Genomic DNA, 20,232 nt, shown 5'->3' on the forward strand with positions numbered 1-20,232 from the left:
AACCACTTCTGCAAAACCAGATAAGTATTGTTTTAAGGTTTTTTCTTACCCACTAAAATTTTAAAAAAGTATAAAACATTATTGGATGGTTTTTACAACTCGATCTCTATTAAAAGTGCAACAGAGTATTGGGTTTTCATGAATCAAACAAAGCAAATTGTTTTATCTCTTATTTTTTGTTAACATTTGTTGTGGTTTGGGAGTTTTGAGGCGTGTTTATTATTATGTGTTAATTTATTTTGTAAATGAAACACAGTATATGCATTGCAGCTTCTATATTTATACTTAAACATACAGATGCAAAATGATTAACTTTTACAAGATATGGCACAATAACTGCAGAACACATCTCCTTTCACATCTTGTGAAACAATCAGTTTCATTTTGAAATTTATGTAACGTGTGAACCACGTGATTCCTTTAGCCATTGCAGATAGCAAAATGATAACTGGGGCTTCGGTTGAGTTTTTAGTTAAAATACATTTAAAAAAAAAAATGTAGGCCTTAAGTTGTTTTTAGCTGTGTTTTAATTCATTACGTTGGCATTTACTTTGCAAACCACTGAAGTTCCAGACTTGCTAATTGGCCGTATGGAGCTTGAACGTGAAGACACCATAATTGTTGCACAGCTGGTTTTGTATGTCTACCCAATCTAGCACACTTGAAAGGCAAACAGTCAATCTCACAGCGCACGGCAAATTCTTAACGAAGCAACAGTTCACATATCTAGATGTGCCAGGCGTCCTTTCTCTCTGTCTTAAAGAACAGCATAACAAAGGTAAGCAAACAAAACATAGTTATTTAGTAGTATTAAAATAAAATAGGCCTACGAGGAAGTAAAAAACAAATGCTATTCAGCAAGACCCACAGGGTGCATCCTAACTAATAACACGATGTTTCTAATTAACATTTGGTCCGACCGTTCAATTCAGAGAAGCTTGGATGGAAGCGTCTGTAACAAGCTGCTTTCGGGGCATTGATACGCGTATTGTGTACTTGAATCTGAAACGTGAAATCGCGTAGCCGACCAGCATAACACCGTGTCCTTCCCCGGGTAGAACATGCCAGTGTGAAATGTTAGTTACACACATAATCTGACCTCAAACTGAATACCTGCCAAAAATGTACCCCTCAAAAAAAGCTTATATTTTGATTGATTGGTCCAAAACAAAACCCCTATTCAACAGCAACTGAAATGACTAAAACACGTTTATGTTGAGAACGAATCTTTAACACGGAAGATTATATATTTATTGCAAGTTGTTAATTAATTACACAATTAAAATAGTGTAATCTCTCTCCTTCTCTGGGGTTTCAAATCCTGTATAAAAAACATCACTAATGTCCATTTGTTTTTAACTTTATTTATTGTTATTATTATTATTATTTATTATTATTATTATTATTATTATTATTATTAGTTAGTGTTGTTTTGGCAATTGTTTGATTTAACAGCACTACAGTGCCATCTGGTGGCCAAAGCTAGCTATTGTTACAATGAATCTTTCAAACATGGTTTTATGGAATGCTGCATTTGGTGCATCTTGCTTCCTTGTGGACATTAAAAGTATATATATATATTTTAAATTGGATTCACGAGTTGCTTTAGGGGGGTGGATGGGAGACCGTGGATGGGGTATTCTTGGTTTTTGATGTGTAACAAATTAATTTATGTACTGTTAATAATAATTTACCCTGTTATTGTTGTAATTAGTTTTAATATTCAAATTTCTAAAAAGAGGCAATCTGAGTTTTACAAAGGACTGTTTCCCAAATTACGTATATCCTATGTCACATATAATATGCTTCAAATATTTCAAAGCTTACTGTTTTTTTTTTTTTTTGCTTCAGTTATTAGTTGTCCAGTCTTGTAAATCAACCCTATTTTTCAGATCAGATGTATTATACACATTGATCAATTGAGATTTTTCTTTTTTTCTTTAGCAAAGATCCTTCTCTTACAGTCTCGGTTGAACAAAGAACAAATCACACAGTCATTTGACTTTTAACTTTTAATACAATCCATAAACATTTACATTAAAACTTTGCAGCCCATTTCATTACAGAGCAGCAGAACAAGAGGCTGGGATATTAATGAGTATAACAGTGACAGTAAAACTGGCAACCCCCCTAGCCTTATTAACCAAAAGCACCATGAACTTAGTGACTGATTTGAAAATAATTTCTTTACTTATCTTAGGTGTGCTTTATTATTCTCTCCTGTTAATCCACGATTTCTCAGTTTGATTTTAATAATTTTGACACAAGATGATGTAAGAAAATAAAAATATTTCACTTTGTGGAAGCTTCAACAACTGCATATTGCTGCTGAAATGTTACATACCAGTACTAGTAACTATAGATTCTTCAGCACAGTTGGGAGTTTACTAAAAATTTTAAGAAGTTTGGTTTATTCAAATGTCTGAAAGATGGTTCCCATTTGTATCCATGAAAAGTACCTGGAATAATTTTAGTTTTTTTTTTTTTTTTTCTTTAATAGCTTTTCAATAGTTTTAGTAACATTTACACCAGTATTACTGTTTGGTATTGCAGCACAAATGGGGTTTCTATATGTAACTGGGACGTGATAGTCCTGGTGGTAGAGTGGACTTTGAAAGAGCGCCAGTATATTGCTCCAGTATATTGCTCAGAAAATCTGCTGCATTCTCATAGTGCTAGCGGTTGGATCCCTGAATACGGAGACTATTGAAGGCATCTTTCACAAGAAAAGGAAGGCTGACATTTCCAGAACAAGGTTGCATTATAATTACTGTGGTGGTTTGAACCACTCCAGCTTTTAGTTTTGGCAGTAGCTCAAGAAAGCTTAGGCATGGCTTGGGTCTTTGCAAAACCTGAAATGGTTCAAACACAATGCAATGAGATTTTAAATTTTTTTTATGCTGCATTAGCTGCACTAGATTTAATATCAGGGTCTGTGCTAGAACTGTTGCAGTTTACTGTACTACTTTAATTATTAAGTACTGGCTTTAAAACACTGGAACTTTACCAGTATTACACTCAAGCTTACTTGTATGTGTGGAGCAAGCACTGTTCAGGTAACCGAGGCAACCTGCTTTTTAAAAAGGCAACTGGTGGGTTGCATAGCTGTGCAGAGAACAAGCAGTTGAGCTAAGAGTATATACAGAGTATGATGTGTTTAATCACAAATAAACTGTCATATTAAACAAAAAACAAACGAAAAACCACTGTTACTACAGTACAAAACATTCAGAATCATTAAAAAATTAATATGCACAAGAGTTGGGAGATTAAAACTGCAGGCTCCACTTTAATCTCCAGTGCAAGTCTGTTAACGAAATGCAACGTAACTGCACTGGAGATTAAAGTGGAGTCCTGTTCCCGGTTAAAGGGATTCATTGATTCCAGAAGAGAAAACAAACACTTTGTAAAGGGGGGTCAGGCAGAAGTTTTTGACCCATTTAACAGCATTTACAAAGGCAGTACACTTGCCATGCAATACTGTCAGTGGCATTGGAATAAACTGGTCTCCTGCAGAAAAGTTTCGGTTACAGTGAGTGCCACTAGATGGCACTGCTGTTTAGGAGCTGTCCATTATAAAGTTAGTGAATCTCTTTTGAGCCCCCTTCTCCAAGTCCAACTAGAACTTGAATATTTTAATGTCATTACTGCCAAACAAACATGATCTATAAGGAGAATCATGATAGATGATTTTGTAAGCAGGGCTTGTTAAGTCAGTAATTTGCCTTTTTTTTTTTTTTTTTTTTTTTTTTTTTTTTTTTTTTAATGTTCTAGCAATTGGAGAATTTAGCATTTGGCTTTATGGCCAACAGGCTTCTTTTGACAATTGTAACATGAAATCGGGATGCTGTTTGGCAATACTAACACCTTTCAAAAATCTTAATGAGGCAAAAAAACGATAAAAGTAAGGGCAAAAATTCAAAGCGTCTAAGGTGGGCTACGAACACACTTGATCAATGCATGTTTCTCTTTCATTCTCAAAGTCCTTGCCGAGCACTGTTAGCTGTGCCTGTGGCTTCATTAGGGGGTTCTATGCCCAAGTCTGCCTTCAAGCACTTTCAAATGGTTACACAAGGTCCCCACTGAAGATTCGATTGACTGACTAGGAGATTGGCATTTACAAAGTACAGATGGGCTTAAGGCAGCTCAAAGCTCTAACAGGGGGGATGTTTGTATTTGCCCCTATTTTTTATTTTTATTTCGCCATGTACAGCTGTCAAATGACCCAACATCAACCAGGTCCGCTTTCTGTGGTCAAGGCCCACCCCAGAGTATCCATGGCAACGTGCCACTTCATCACCCCAAACCGAAAAAAAAAAACAACAAAAAAACTGCTTGTCCAATACCGTACCATTTCTTGGTAACACTATGTTCTCTTTTTTTTTATTGTGGTACACTGCAGGAGGAGGGGATAAAGAAATGGGGGGGCAGGCCAGCCAAAACCATTATCTGATGACTTTGTTTTGGTTTCCCTCCCTCCTTTTAAAGGTTGCTCTCCGACTCCTTTCTCACCACCGTGCCATTCACTGAAGCCAGAGGCAATGTTGAAAGTCCAAGGCCGTTCAAGTTGCTTTCGTTTAACCTCTGAACCCGGTAGGTCTCATAATGGATGTTGTGTGTGACATCTTTCAAATCCTGCAGGTGTGACCTGGGGTGAAGAGAAATGGATTATCCAAAGAGTTTCCCACCCATTGCAGTGTGTCAGCCCTGGGTACATGGTTTAGGGTGATCTCGTTGCTAGAGTCTCATATAACTCAGAGATGTGGAAGATTGTTATTAATACCTAGCAAAGAAATGGATGTGCAGCTTTTGACATTTAAGGCAGCAGGTGAGGTCAGAACATCAATACCCTATGTTGGGATTCAGAAAAACTCACCCTTCAATATAATATAGTCTTCTTTTGACTAGGACATAATTACAGCCCCTTGCTTTCTGTCTTAGACAGCCACTATGCTTGTTACCCCTTTGTAAAAGACATTTACACTTGACTATACAATAAGACAACAGCTTTGGTGAGATCTCTTTATCAGTGTCTTGTTATTTTAATAAAGGTTTAACTGACTGTTTTGAATGTTGAATTCACATTTATTATTAAATTGTTCTCTGTAGTAGACCTTCAGTCCCACAGGAGAGTATTTTGTAACATTCTGTAACCTGTTTATTGTGTAACATTTCCCTATAGCACCACCTAGTGGCCACTGTTTATCCTACATACACCTAGTTTTATACATTAAAAAGATTGCTTTTCCTTTTCCAATCCAAGGATACCCTTGCCTTACTCAGGTGTGTAATTCACAGTAGAAGCTCAAGCTGCTGTGCAATGCTTATTTCCATTCTTCAAGTAAGATTGATTTAAATAAATTAATAAGTTCCTTACCTGATGAGCAGATCTCTCAGGTTGGCAAACTCGCAGTGTGCAACATTTTCAACTGCAAAAGAAGCATAATGTTGAGACAATGAATTACTATACTGAACAATGGCAAGAACTAATAACCATGTATTATTGTACCGCAAATCGTTCACAGAGAGCTTCTTTATTAATCACTTTTGACAGCGTGTACACTCAGCTGGCGTCTTTTAAACTTTATCCACGAAGGATAAAAGCAAAACCCAGTCTGTTGGCAGGACATTTTTTCTACAAGCCCACATCAAGTGCTGGGAATGGACTTTCTGTTATGGGTAATATAACATTTTCAGAACATTCATTTCTGGCTTTTGAATTCCCCAGACCCTTGGTTGACATTGCCAGCCCTGTTTGATGTTTGTTTACAGCACTTAATGTGCAGACTGACGATATAATGCAAAACTTGTCATGCCAATTTACTTTTCTTGAAAACCCCAATCTTCAATGGAAACAGATCTTGGGTTTTTAAGATTTTTTTAATGACTATACAAAACCATTAGCTGGCAATATTTCACAATACTGTTCAAGACTACTGTATACCAAATTACTACAGTGAGTTTCAGATACTGCATTCTTGACCAGCTCACCAATCTAACACTTTCAATTTAAAAACAATCTGGAGACCGTTTTTGTTTGTTTTTTAGGACCAGTGCTGCATTAAGTAGCTACCGTGGACCCTTTTAAAAGTGTTTGAGAGACTTACTGGTAGAGTATAAAAAGCCACTACGTTTTGCTTACTTTCCCCAGAGAAGAGTAATCTGTACTGTAGCCGAGTGCTGTATCAGTAAGGCCGAGTATCTGTGGGTTGCAGCAGCTTAGTGTTTAGGGTGCTGGGCTGCAGTGTAAGGTTGAGAGATCGGGCAGTAGACCTGATGGTAAGTTATGGGTGAGTAGCTTTCTAGTTCAAGTGATGGACTCCAATACTGTGAAGTTTTTGAAGTAGCTCAGTGGTTGGCAGTGGCAGTAGTGTGCCTTTTAGAATGTGGAGTCACTAGAGACTGGATTCTGAATGTATCCTTAGGCTTCTACACATGGGCTTAGTTGTTAGAAGTTTGTCACCTTTATGGTCACTTCTTCATCCCCTGATCAGTCTAATTTTGCCACCCTTCAGGACTGTGTCAACCCAACAGAATTTCCTAAGGATCAGATCCATAACCCTGAAGACTGCAAGCAAACCAGCACATCTTAGAATTAGTACACTTGCCACACTAACTATAGTTTGCTCTTCATACTAATTCTGTGTGAAAGCTTGCCTGTTCTCCTCCTGATCCTGCTGTTTGGTACACCAAAGTGGGACCTGTTGGCACACAGTGGTCCAGCATCCTTTCTTTAACAGGCTCTTCTGTAGTGTTTCATGTGCAACTCAAACTACTACAGAAATAACTCCTTGTTCTAAAAGCATGTCTTTTGCCCAGATTTAAAATGAATGCTACTTTTGCAGTGCACGCCACAGCGCAAGACTCCAGATGGTAACTTCGAGCATCAGTAAATCGGCAGTATTTTGTATCAGTTTCACATTAAAACTTTGCACAGACACATTTTGCATTTGGAGTTGGCAATTCAATACAGTATAAAGACTGTGTTAAGTAATTTCACATATTAATGGAAATGTAACAGTGATAGTGGCGATTTGATATGTGTATGTGCATAGAAAAATGGTTGTATTACTCTATCACTGTGCAGCCTAGCCTGAATCTGGATCCAGCTGGAAGAGCAGGAGATGAACTCGCTCTGCTAACATCACAAGGGGACAGGCTTTGGGTTTAATCCTTCATCTGCTTTGGATCTCCGCTGCTAGACGCCCCCGAACAACTGGGTCCCATTAACCTGCAGAGCTGTGGTGTTTATATCCGCTGCGCAACACTAAAGGGACGGCAGCGCCAGGGATCCTCAAACTCCTGCCTTAAAAGAGCTGATTGACTGTGGTTGGTTTGGATTTAACCATACGAGCGACCCCGAACCATTCATCAACAACTTGTTTCTCATCACCTTTTGGAAAGAACACCGTACAGAGATTTACTGGTGCACTGGGCTATGTCCACACGTCGACAGGGGAAAAGAAAAAGCCTAATGCAAGATGGAACAAATAAAAGCCCTCTACTGTACAGTGAAACACCACTGAGCCCTTTATGTAGCAGCTGCTGAAGTGTGACAAACTAACCAGCAACTTGTGTGTGTGCGCATCCACGATTTAATATGGCTAATTCCAAATCCATTTTACAGAGACACTCTCACTCTGAGACACTGCATTGTATTGATTACGCCTTTTGGTTCGCTTTCCAACTTGGGTGCAAGCTTAAATTCCTCCTCTATCTGTCTCTTGTTTTGCGTGCTCTGTGTGGTTGCACGTGATCCAGTAACAATGTTGAGTCCTGAATCCCCCTCTCTCTGCCGTAGGTGGCTACACACTGAACTACATTTGTCCCTTGCCAAAATAAACACAACCATGCATTTCTTGATATGTGAAGGGATCATCAGCAAGTGCTGAGTTTTAGAGTGGACAACCCAGGGACCGTGGTTAAAGTGCATCCCCTTTCATTGAACACACACAGAAGTATACTTGGCAGTGAAGAGTGATGTAGTGGAATCAGGAGATCCTATGTCAGGTTTGGTAAAGCTGCAGGCTGGAGTTTGAGACTAGTTCTTTAACTCTTACCTTCAATGACTCCCCAGTTGGTTTTTCTGCCTAGGACATTTTTTCCATTCACTTGGTGCTCTTTGTCTGTGCCCACCACTGCAAAGGGGATCTTTTCCTGGGGAGGAGAACCAGGATGCCTTTATTACCATAGCCTTCCATTCACAAATTCATTATTTCTATTCTGTTTTTCATAATCAAGTTTTTTGACTTGGAGATTAAGTGGCTATTGCTGTTTTATGATTTTTGGCGACTTATCTGTTGCTAATCTCACGTTTTATGCTTTTGAATACACAATGGAATCTCTTTCATCCATAACTATTAAACACTTAATAACCCTAAATTTAGAAATACAAAAAAATAATATTGATAAATAAACGTGAACCCAAACTCGTTTTCAATATTAAAGACATTGAAAAACAAACACTCGTCACAGAATTTATTTGGTTTCTGCTAGTTTTTCTTTATCTAATCTTTGCGATGGTGTCCAACAGACCAAACCTCTTCACACGCATTTTGACGAACTGTATTGTAAATGCTTACCCGGATTTTGTCGTTTAATATTCTGTCTTCTGCATCCTCATCGTACTCCTTCTGTGGGTATACTTTAATTCCATTGGTCCACAGGTCCTGTCGAATCTGCGAGGGGAGGGAAAGGGAAGTCATTTAGTTCACGAGGAAAGAAAGCCAAAGTCTTAAGCCCCGATTACCAATTTCCACTTTCTTCACCATCCACACGTGTGTGTATAAATAAACTTTTTGTATGTGTGAGTGATTTGTTTGGAATTCGTGCTGTTGCTGTTGCAGCAGTTTTAATGAGTAGAACACGTTCAGCGGGGGTGGGAGGGCGGGGTAGTCTTTTTTTTTTTTTTTTTAAACGAAAAAAACATCTGTTTTGGCTAGCTTAATCACTACTTTCCATAGAAATAGGAAAAGGATGTACACATGGTGTGTTAAGGTCTATCCAGGACCAACATTTCTTTTCTAGCCTGCTTGTGTGTTTGTTTTTGTTGGTGTAATTCGTGTTTTTCTTCTGATGGTGGGGGGTGGGGGGGTGGGGGCACATAAAAGCTTTCTTGTAAATGTGCCAACACATAGGGGAGGCCAACAAAACAGCAGTGTAGCAAAATTGGATCCCACTTAAGGAAGGACATGTAGGGTTGTGTGTTTTACTTCTGAGCCCAGCTGAGTAACTCGCAAAGGAGCCAGAAATTGTAAATTATAATTAGCCGGTCATGATAATCACTTCTTGTGAGAGTTTAGGGGGTGTTTTGACTGGTAACTCAAGGAGGGTCACATGGACTCCTTTCACAAAAACATATCCCCTTGATGTTCATTTTCTAGGTTATTTAACATGTGGAATTTGGAAATTGTGGTGGCTGGAAAGCAGCTTTAATGGGAAGGATTATTCCTGTGAGGAAGAGGTCACAGTGGGGTCTTTCCCAAGGCACGGAGAAGCAGGAATAGGTCAGCTTGACCACCCCCTCCCCCACCCCCCTTAGGGCTCATCTGTGTGTCCATCACATCTCCCCCCTGACTACCTGAAGAGAGAAATACAAGGTGACTGAAGGCATCTCAATAGAGATCAAAAGGCCAATCGAGTTAATACCTAGGCGACTCTGGTCCTGGACGGCCATTGTAGTGCAAGTTTTTAATGGGTATAATTTAATGATTAGGTACTTGAGGTGGTGGTCTGAGGTTTAATTGGTTCAATTTAATAATTAAGCACACAGGTTGGAACAAAAACCTGGACTAGCAGGGCCAAGGCTGCCTTGTCCTAATTGGTATTTGAAGACCTCTAGGCACTGTTGCTCTAATAAAATGCTGTGTGTGCAGATCCTTGTCTGTGTTGCAGATCTTTGTCTGTGTTGCATACCCGCTCTTTGAACCGCTGTCTCTCATCCAGGGTGAGGGTGTCCGATTTGGCGATCACTGGGACGACGCTCACTACTTTGCCCAATCGCTTCATAAACTCCAGGTCCAGGGGGCGTAAACTAGTGCAGAAAAACGTTTGTTAATCGCTGTACAACAAGAAGCAGCAACAAGCAAGCAAAGATGTAATTAAAGGGTATGGTCTTTTACCCTTTGGGAGTGACTTTTGTAGTGTATTTGTGTGCAGGATTATATAATTTATAGGAATATATGAAGATGCATATAATGTATAATCCACCATTCTAGTGTCACTCGTTCTACAAAACCTATATAAGTAGTTGTTGTATTTTCCATACAAGTAGTTAACTCATTCTTAATATTTCTATATTTATTTCTATGCCTGCTGCCTGCCCTATAGTCCTGTCCACCATTCTTGACGCCCGCCTCCATCTCAGAACCATTTATTGATTTGAAATATTACAGCTCAGGTCAGAGGAGCTGGAGGCCTGAGTAAGTGTACTAAATCTCACAAGCCGAGTTTAAAAACAAGTTGCTTCTGTTTTTGTCTAGTGGCTGGAATCCATAACTGCTAAAAACATTGTGCAGTTTTACCATTTGCAACTCACAAAAGCTGCTACAGCACTCTTACAGTCCAGTTATCTAACCAATATTTGTGGTTTTGCTGGGGCTCGATATATTTTTACAGGTACTTGATTCCCAATACTTGTTGGAGGATACTGTATTTAACTGTGTTCCAGTAATTTGTGGGGGTAATACAGGAATTTGATTAGCCTTATTGTGGGTATCTTATTGCTCAATTACTTAAGTTTAAAAATAATAATAATAATGACTACCTTCACTTATCTTTAAATCTCCCTGATCTCCTTGTCAGTGACATGGGTGCCTTTTATTAATGTTTGTTTCACAGAAGGTCTTTGACCTTAAAATTTGAAGGATAAATCCAGCTTTAAGCAGTTTCCCTTCAGTGAATCCTGAAGGCAAGTGTGCAGAGAGGGAGCACAGGATCAGAGGGCCCAGGGACTGCACAAGGCTTGTGACGTGATCCGATCCTATCCAGGGTGGGGTGGGGGGGGCTGGGACACACTCCCACTGTAGGTTTCCCAGACTTTGCATACCCTACATAAATTCACCATGGAAACTATCAAAAACAATGGCCTCACTCACACATGAAATTTTAGACTAAAAAACTCAATTTGAGCTACAGATTCAAAAGTGAATGTCTTCATAAATCTCTAATTTTATCTAGATCCCTCTGCTCAGGAATCGTTTCTTAGACTCAGAACTTGTTTAGTCTTTCTGTGTGATTTATATCAAGGCTTAAAGTTCAAATGCTGCTTTGAAACATCAGACACACAGAGTACGTGTGTATTCAACCAGTGAAAGCTCTTCAAAAATTCCAGAATCTCATACAAGAGATTCAACCAGGAATGGATCATTACTTGTCTTGAAAAGACATGTTTTTTGCTTTATCTAGTGTTGAGACTGCTTGACCTCCTCTATGGTACTGACAATGGGAAGGGTCTTACTTTATTTCTGACTGACAGTCTAAAATGTACCCCTGACTGTCGAGTTGAGAAGTTAATTTGACTTCCCACCCCAACGTCATCCAGTAATTTGAATAGGTTTAGAAAAGGTTTCACATATTGATAAGCTTCACAGTCTTTTCCTTGAGTCTTTGTGAGGGACACTTGTTTGTGTAGTCTTGATACATGAGAGAAGTGAGAAGGTCAACATTGCACTCTGGCTCAATTTTGTATTGTGTACTCTAATTGCATTGACTGCAGGTGTCTAATAGACTGAGTAACTGTCTGAAAAGAGTGCTCCCTTCAGGGCATGGTTGACGCTCATGTGTCATACCACTCTGCAGTGCCCTATGCTAATCAAATAAAACAAAATATGCAAACACTTTTTACTACAGCCTGGGCTGACTACAGTATATCAGGCTTCTGTATGTAATTGTTTTGATTGCATGCTGTTTTACTGTGACAAACCTGTTGACGTTTGCAACATTAGAAACTTTTTTTTTTTAAAGTGTTTAATACCTACCAATGGCCAGTGGGGGGTACAAAGTAGACGCAGCAGTGGACTCTGGTGTCTGGGATTTTGCGTTTCCTGTTAATGTTGATTTCCTCCTTCAGATATTTCTCGTACTGCTCGTTGATGTATTTCATAATTGGCTCCCAGCTGCAATTCAAAAGAAAAGGTCTCTCTCTCTCTCTCCCTCTCCTTAGGAACTGACAGATTTGATTATGCTGCCAGCCAGTTCTTGCATGACCAAGCTATGCAGTTTACTGTACATTTCGATCCAAACAACTGCCATACTACCACTTGATTACCCAAAAGCCAATAAGTTCAAAGCACACAATAAGGGTCTAGAACGTTGCATGCAAGTCTGAGCGACTTGTACCCAAAGTGCAGCAGGAGAATCATTGTGAGTCTGGGACTTGACCATGCCTGCTGACTTTTATTTTTTTTTCATACAGCAAGTGATTTAACAGCATAATGTTTGTGTCTCTGTTCTTGTACAGCACAGCAAGTTCAGGGTGTAGCATTTTCCTTTTGAGAGTTTAACTGTCCATCTCGACTTACGTAAAATCTAACAGTTGCCACTTCATGAAACCCCTTTTTAGGTCTTCTCCTTTTGAGCTTGCATGGTGTGAGGTTTTAACCAGCAGCAATGCAGTTACCAAGGTTAAAAGCCTTACCAGTTCAGATTGTTTATCTGGTCTCCGAACCCTGGCGTGTCGATCACGGTCAGCTTCATTTTGACTCCTTTCTCTTCAATAACTGAAATGCAAAGCACACCTGTCATATTACACTTAGAACAGACAACGTATGTACCGGTCCAAGTCCACTGTGGTACTGTTTGTAATGTAAGAACTTGTTTTGGGTCAGTTCAAAGTATATCTATGAGGGTCATAAAGCTGAATCTACCCTTGAGCTGTTAAAAAGGCCACTAGAGGGCAGCCATGTTAAGCAAGCTACCTTTAGCCATTTGGCTATTTCTCTATTTTGATGTTCAAGCATTTTATCTGGGGACGGTGGACATAACTCGACTGAGTGTTGACAGCCTTCTAAACACAATATTAAGTAACTTCATACACTGCCCTTCAATTGTACTTTTCTACTCGCATGGTGCTCGGAAGGTTAAGGCTCTTCTCTCCTAGGCTGAAAGAGGAAGCCTCACACTTGATTCATGCTTAGTTACTTCCATATTTGGTAGCCATGTATTTGACTATAACACATTTCTTTCCGGTTGTACATTTCATTTTTTACTTTATTTTTTAAACCGTACTTTAGATGGGCTTTCAACTTTATTCTGCCAACCGTTACACTGTGCAGGTGTTGAAAAAGTACAATTCAAGACGATTCAGGCACTCTGCTTTGTTGTTTTCCAGGGCTCAAGCTTGTTAAAGGTTCTTGTACTTGTTAAAGGTTCTTGTGCTTCACTCGCAGCAGATCAGACAGGCTGTACAAAAGCAGGGGGCGGGGGTAAAGACCAATAGATTCCATGCTTGGAACGCTGACTGTTCTGTGAGTGGTTACAGATCCTGAGAGAGCCAGCTTGGAATGACAAACCATTTCCATTGAAACACATTCCATGGAAAGCTGCACTGCCCCACAATATGTTGATTACTTGTCTTCCATTATTTACCACTCTAGTGTCTGCACTGGAAACAAGACTTGACCTAGTGTTTACATTTACCCAGAACCTGCACTAAACCAATTCAATATGTAATTCTTCCCTGCATATTGTGTTGTATTCACATTCAAAATTAATCTCTCCTTGCTCCTATAGAATTATTTTCCATCTCCAATGGAAACGCAACAACAAATCTCTGCCCTGCCACTAGCGGACTCTTTTTTTTCAGTGTAACGTTTTTACTGTGGTACATAAATCCTGTCTCAAAAACTGACATGGTGTATCTCCCCAGATAGGGATTCTTAATACCAGGCAGACTTCTGCCCCCTAGTTATTTATGGTACACCACATTGCAGGCTTTAGAAATAGGAAGGTTGAGAGTTATGGACACACACTAGCAGGAAGGCCAAATGTGCTTCAAAATAAACCTCTAAACTGTTAGACTCGTGCCCTGTGCCGAACATACATGAGATCTCGGTATGGAGTATTTTATATTGAACAAGCTTGCTGATTCTGCATATATGTTATGCATATATACAAACTATATTCTTTTGGCGATGACTTGAAGCCATATAACCAGGTCCCTTAAATCCCATAATGCATGTACTGTAGACTACAAAAGGGTTAATGTAGCTTACCCCTGTGCGATCAAGAACCAAAAAGGTCAGAAACTGTGAAAGCAGATGTGTGCCTGGTTATGTTTAATCCTTGTGGCTGACAAACACGGACACAAAGGGGAGGAGGGGGAGGGGGGATTGTACAACAGAAGATTAGGACAGCAAAGCAATACTGCTTTAAAGTGCTTCATTTAGTGACCTTGAAAAATAACTGCATTACTTTTTACAGTTTAATTGTCAATTTTTTGGCACCAGAATCATAATAGCTGGTAGGCAATGCTTTCACTTTAAACTATAAAAACATTTTGGATTTGGCTAACCATGGTCCCCTTTACTTATAAACTACAGACCACACACCGTGACTGTTACAGGTAATGTACCCATATTTAAAAGGCAGAGATGTTGGTTTTTGAACTACAGATTTCCACCTGCAGGATACTTTCTACACTCTGCAGTAAGTAATACACATCAATGTGGTATAACACTTCTTCTTTTTTTAAATAATAGTTAAAAAATAAACAACCTTACAGCAATCTGTAGACAACAAAGACAAGCAGTGCTGCTTCTTTTTGCAAGGCCAGTTTTATTTAGCCTAGGGAAATGCTAGAATTTACAGTAACGCACATTGATACCTTTGGGTATCTCCTGACATAAATCCATAGCAAACAAAATAGGCACCCCTCTGTTATAACCCTAATTTGACTTTCAGATTGTCATAGTGGCTTATAAAACATTCTGATGGGGCTCCTGATTGATTTGAGCGCCGCCCGGGGTGGGGAGGGCTTAGGTAAGCCAGGGTATCTTTGGATCACCATGCAACAGTGACCCCTGTAGACTGGCCAGGCGCCTGCGTGCCTGCCTGTAAGCGACCCAGAGCTGCGTAGCCCTCCGACGATGTAGCTCTGAGGTGGCTGAATGGCGGGCCTGCAGAGTGAAAAGAAGCGGACAGCTAAGGACACACGTTTTGGAGGACGTGTGTTTTCGTCTTCGTCTCTCCCGAGTCAGTGCAGAGTTTGCAGCGGTGAGCCAGGATTAAAATTGGGCATTTGAAAATGGGGTAAAAAACTATTGTCGATTCCAAATTAAAAAAACAAAAAAAAAACCATAAAAACGCTGAAAAAGGTGTAGTGCATACAACTAAAAGTTCACAACCAATTTTGAATATGACAATACAGAGGACGGTTCAATAGCCTGGGATCCAAGTTTTAATCCTGAACTCAAGTCATTCTGCTGGTTGACTAAAGTGGTTTGTACAGCATGCCTTTTAAACTGAGGAAACACAAACTGCAGTGTCTCAAAGCTATGGGCAGATACAGAGAGCTACTGAATTTGAGCTAGGCCTCTCTACCTGATTCTAAATATATGTTTGCTACTGTAGAAACATGAAAAAATACATGTCTGGGCCTGTGGCATTTGAAAAAGAACTTGCTGAGTGAATTACGCACTGTTTACTCTGTTTACTGTTAAAAATGGGGTGAGATACTTGATTGGTACTTCTCTAAGCTGTCAAATGTGGGCTGCTGTCAAGTTTCAACAACTCTGGGTAGATTTCCATAAAAAAACTGAACGATAATGCTCTTAGCTGACAGAACCCCCTGTGAGTTCCTTTGCTGACCCTCTTAAGGAAACAAGCTTTGCCAGTTAATTTCTAAAATAGCGCCTAGTTAAAGCCTGTTGTGTTTTGTGACATTCCCCTCTAATTGTCCGTAGCGGCGCCTTTTTAAAATCGCAGTAAGAGGTCAGCCCCCTCTTATCTGCACGCAGTTCATGTTGCACCCCTGCTCGCTGACGTACAGTAGCTGACTGTGAGGCTTCCCTCCTGGGGAACATGGTCACCCAGCCCTTTCACTGCACCAGCATGTTTACATGACAGTCAATCCAGATGACTGCAGGCTACAACCTCTGCCTGTCTGTGTACCTACAACCCCATTTAAAGTAATACAGTAGAGTGCATACTTGGGAGAGATTCAGCTATTTTGCCCCTGAGGGAATGTCTAATCAGATAAATGCTGAAAGGTGTCTTGGAACCTGCAAATCACACAGATGTATATATTTAAATTACTATTAGTGCCTGTGTGTAAAAGCCTTGCAACTAATTATCTTACAGTTTTGATTTTTTTTTTAAATTATTTTTTTAAACAGCACGTGCAATTCCCCCCGTCTATGCATTACCTCAGAGTCGAGGCCCTGTGTTGTTTCTTATTGGGTCTTATCCAGTTAGGACCACTGCCAACAGCATTGATAAGATAATCTTCTTGATTATTTTGCCCTTTGGCAGTCAGCTACACGATAAGCCACATCTGGACAATCTATCAAAATGCACGCTCCCCACGGGGGGGTGGGGGGGGTTGTGCTGGAGTACATCTATCTTCACAGCCATTGTGTTTTTTCATGCTGGAACACAATATGATGATAGCTGTGATTTTGTGTCCAAGAGGACCAGGTATTGGAGTGCCATTTGTTTTAAGTCTGAAGGTTTAATGTTTTTTTTTTTAAACTTTTTTTTTCCTGTTGTGGATATCCTTTTATAGTTGAGACAAAACTGCTTGTCTGTGCCTACTCCCCAACACAATGTATATTGTACATGTTAAACATCCCTTATTCAACAAAATAACAAGATCTATTCTATATACTAACTAGCAATTCGCTGATGTATACTGTCTAGTTGACAAAACTAGAGAAAGTTAGTGTTACAGAACGCCCTGCAGTGTTTACATTAAACACTTTACTTTCCATTTGCTTTTTTTGTTTTAATGTACTTATGTCATACATTATCAACTTCTACTTCAGAACTTTTGCCAGTAGAAAGAGAATTTCTCTTCTAAACAGCGCTGTGTCTAGTTCGTGCTCCCTCTGTCAACAATGTTGGTACTCTGACTGAAGTGAGTGGTGTATTGTGGGAACAGAAAAGCAGCACTGTTGCAGTAAGGAGCTGTTGCTAGCAGTATGACTGACCTGCTCTTTCCTGCAACCAAATTACTTTGTTAGTTTTAAGTTATACAGTAATTGCTTTTATTCCTCACAGAATTGGTATTTTAACCAAATTGTCACTGTTACTGGTCACTGAACCTACAGATTTAACCTGAGGGCAGGGCACCCACCTTTGTGTTCTTAAAGGTTGTGACTCAAAACTGAAACGGAAATGGAAACGTTATGGAATCTTAGAGTACCTGTGTGAAGACAGTAGGGGTGATGGAGCGAACCTTCGAAACTAGCTTTTAAATCTACATCTTAAATAAGACTGCTCAGAAACCACTAGCAGATCAATAGATAAGATGCCAGATGTTTATGAAACAGCTGAAGTACTGTTGGAATTCAAATTTTCTTGTGTTTCGTATGATTCAGCATAGCGGTTCCAATGATGGGAGTACTGTGTGTCTAAGCATGCTGAAGACTCACCGTGACTGATGGACTGTAGGTTCACTGTCTTGGAGATGCCTTCCTCAACTGAGGGATTGCAGGATTTCCGGCTCACTTTGGATTTGAAAAGAGTGTTAACCAGGGTCGATTTGCCCAGTCCACTCTGACCTACAAGAAGAACAAATAAATAAATCATGGGTTGAGACCAATGCTAAAGTAAATGACCTCCCATTGATTCACTGAAGCATTTCCATGTGTTCCTACATTGTTTGCTGGGTTTGCCTGAACATTTTTGTAGACTTTCATTTTATGCATAACTCTTTGATCCTCTTCTCTAGTCCCTACACTGCCAGGTAATGATCCTCTTATACCCATCCTGGGTTCTCACAGGATCCCAATCTGTCCCATCTCTGGAAGGCAGACTCGGTGGCTAACTTTTAATACCATGGTTAACTTTTCCATCTGGTCTTTCAGAATTTTTGATGTTGTGTGTTTCTGGGATGTGCTGTATGAAGGATAGTTTCATAGACTGTATTATTGGAAGGTAGAATGACTCATTTCTGCATTTGGGATTGACGCAAAAGGGAAACCTGTTATGATTAAAGACCAGGAACAGAAACGGAGACATGGAAGTGCGAGTACAGATTGGCTATTAAGCCGAGACACATACATCTCCAATGCCACCGCAGGTAGGTTGACCCTAGGGCCTCTCTTCTATAGCCTCCTGTGTGTGGAGAACCCTTTACAACCACTGTCCATAGTATTGTATGTTTTACAAAACCTGGAAGGCAGAGCTGCCTGCAGGCTTTGTGATATCAGTATATTTGCTATGGGTAGACAACCAGCATAACATGAGAAATATATCGCTAGGTTCTGCAAAATTTCTGTGACTTACAGTACACAGACAAGTGAAATCAAAGTGGTGTGTGTGTGTGTGTTTTTTTTAAAATTTAAATGGGTTCTCTGGCTATCGGATAATGGAGACAAGCCAGGATGATGAACATTGCGTTACAAGGTGCTGCCTTGGTTAGTGAATCACGCACACATTGGAATTGCATATTTCACTTTCTTTTTTTTTTATTACATCCTAGTAAAGTATGCTGCACTTCAGTGAGACCTTAATCAAGATAGCTACACATAATCAAGATATTTAAGCAACACAATTGGAAAAGCCAAATCTGCCCTGACTGTTACAAGTCAACCCAATATCCCAGGCCCTCCTCCCTGCCAGCCCCAGGGCACCATAACTTACATCAATAATTCAGTACTCATAAATAACAGGGCTGTCAGAAATGCGTCAAAGATTTGTTAAAATGTTATGACCGAATCCTCATCCATCTCCCAACACCAATGATGGATTTATTTTAAAAAGCAGAGCGTAAGAATTTAACTTTTGCAAGCTGTTCCTATAAATCTGCCTTCCTTAATTCAAACAAGCTGAAGTGAACTAAATTCCAATTTGGCGATTGCCCTTCGGGTACAGCCACATGAAAAAGAATTACAGGATGTATAAATATATCAAAGTTGTATCTCTGAAATATATCTATATATCTTTTTTTTTTTTTATATATATATATATATATATATATATATATATATATATATATATATTATTTATTATATATATATATATATACTAGACTACTTTTCAGATCCATCCCTTTTTAAAGTGTTTTTAGTGCAAACTGATTGTATCCATACTAGTAATGTGAGTGATGGTCATTGCGTAGCATGTTGTGTGAGCTGCAATGTCATACCCAGGGATGTCACTTCTGTGGTGTCATACCTTATTCACCCTTTTGTCTTCTTGGAATAGATGAAGTGGCGCATGTTTGCTTCCGTTTCACCCTGCAGTTAGTCTCTGCGTCTAAACTTGCCAGTTGAATACAACCTGTGTGTGTACAGTATGTTTTGAAATGTATTCCTAGTTAGGGTGATTACACAGATTGCATGGAAAAGTATTCAAGTTCTACTAGTATTTCAAGTAAGCCTTCAGTATTGTTGCATGTCCTGGTCTCACAGTGTACATGCTTTGAGCAAAAAAACAATATTGTAACATCCTTTTTTTTGTTTTTTTTGAGCCCCACTATGTGCCGATGGGGGTTAGCTAATATTAATATAAAGTTAGTTTAATACACACAATTGGTGAACCTATATCTGTGCAAAAAAAGTACTTAACAATGAACATTTTCAAAAATGAAAAGTAGGGAAAAAAAGTCTCAACTATTATCAAATCAGACTTTTACCATGTTACTGTTTTACAATGATCTGCAATTTCAAGATTTTTTGTAGGGTGTGTGTTTATTTATTTATTTTTTTTACACTCCAATTTTCTCCCCAATTTGGAATGCCCAATTTGTATCCTGATTCACCGCTGCAACCACCTGGCGACTCAGGAAACTGAGGTTGGAACACACGTCCTCTGAAACGTGCTCCTGCATTTTTTGCACTGTGGCTCCACAGCAAGGCCTGATTTATGGTGATGGAGGACAAAACGGATCTGATCTGCAGAACTGCAGGCGCCCTATTGGCCACAGATGTCGCTGGTGTGTGGTGAACTGTGGATTCCCCCCTGCCGACCTAAGCCCTCCCTACCTGGGTGGCGCTTGGCTGATTGTGCGCGCCCCCTAGGAACCCTAGGATTCGAACCTGCGATCTCCAAGCGAGAGGGTGTGCCCTG

General features: G+C 39.7%; 1 protein-coding gene across 5 annotated transcripts in view; it reads right to left on the reverse strand.

Annotated features, from left to right (window-relative positions):
* Positions 1–1,997: 1,997 nt before the first annotated feature.
* LOC121300639 (neuronal-specific septin-3-like) overlaps positions 1,998–20,232 on the reverse strand; it is an 80,758-nt gene continuing 62,523 nt past the window's right edge. For all 5 annotated transcript variants that reach the window (XM_041229268.1, XM_041229270.1, XM_041229271.1 and 2 more), the window contains 8 exons: positions 17,592–17,720; positions 12,638–12,719; positions 11,979–12,116; positions 9,916–10,033; positions 8,583–8,678; positions 8,061–8,157; positions 5,378–5,429; positions 1,998–4,648 (listed from right to left, as the gene is read on the reverse strand). In XM_041229268.1, coding sequence (XP_041085202.1) covers positions 4,483–4,648; positions 5,378–5,429; positions 8,061–8,157; positions 8,583–8,678; positions 9,916–10,033; positions 11,979–12,116; positions 12,638–12,719; positions 17,592–17,720 — 878 coding nt within the window. In that variant the 3' untranslated portion in view covers positions 1,998–4,482. The remainder of the gene's footprint in view (positions 4,649–5,377; positions 5,430–8,060; positions 8,158–8,582; positions 8,679–9,915; positions 10,034–11,978; positions 12,117–12,637; positions 12,720–17,591; positions 17,721–20,232) is intronic.

This window comes from Polyodon spathula, chromosome 26 (assembly GCF_017654505.1).
Source record: "Polyodon spathula isolate WHYD16114869_AA chromosome 26, ASM1765450v1, whole genome shotgun sequence".
Classification (NCBI taxonomy): domain Eukaryota; kingdom Metazoa; phylum Chordata; class Actinopteri; order Acipenseriformes; family Polyodontidae; genus Polyodon; species Polyodon spathula.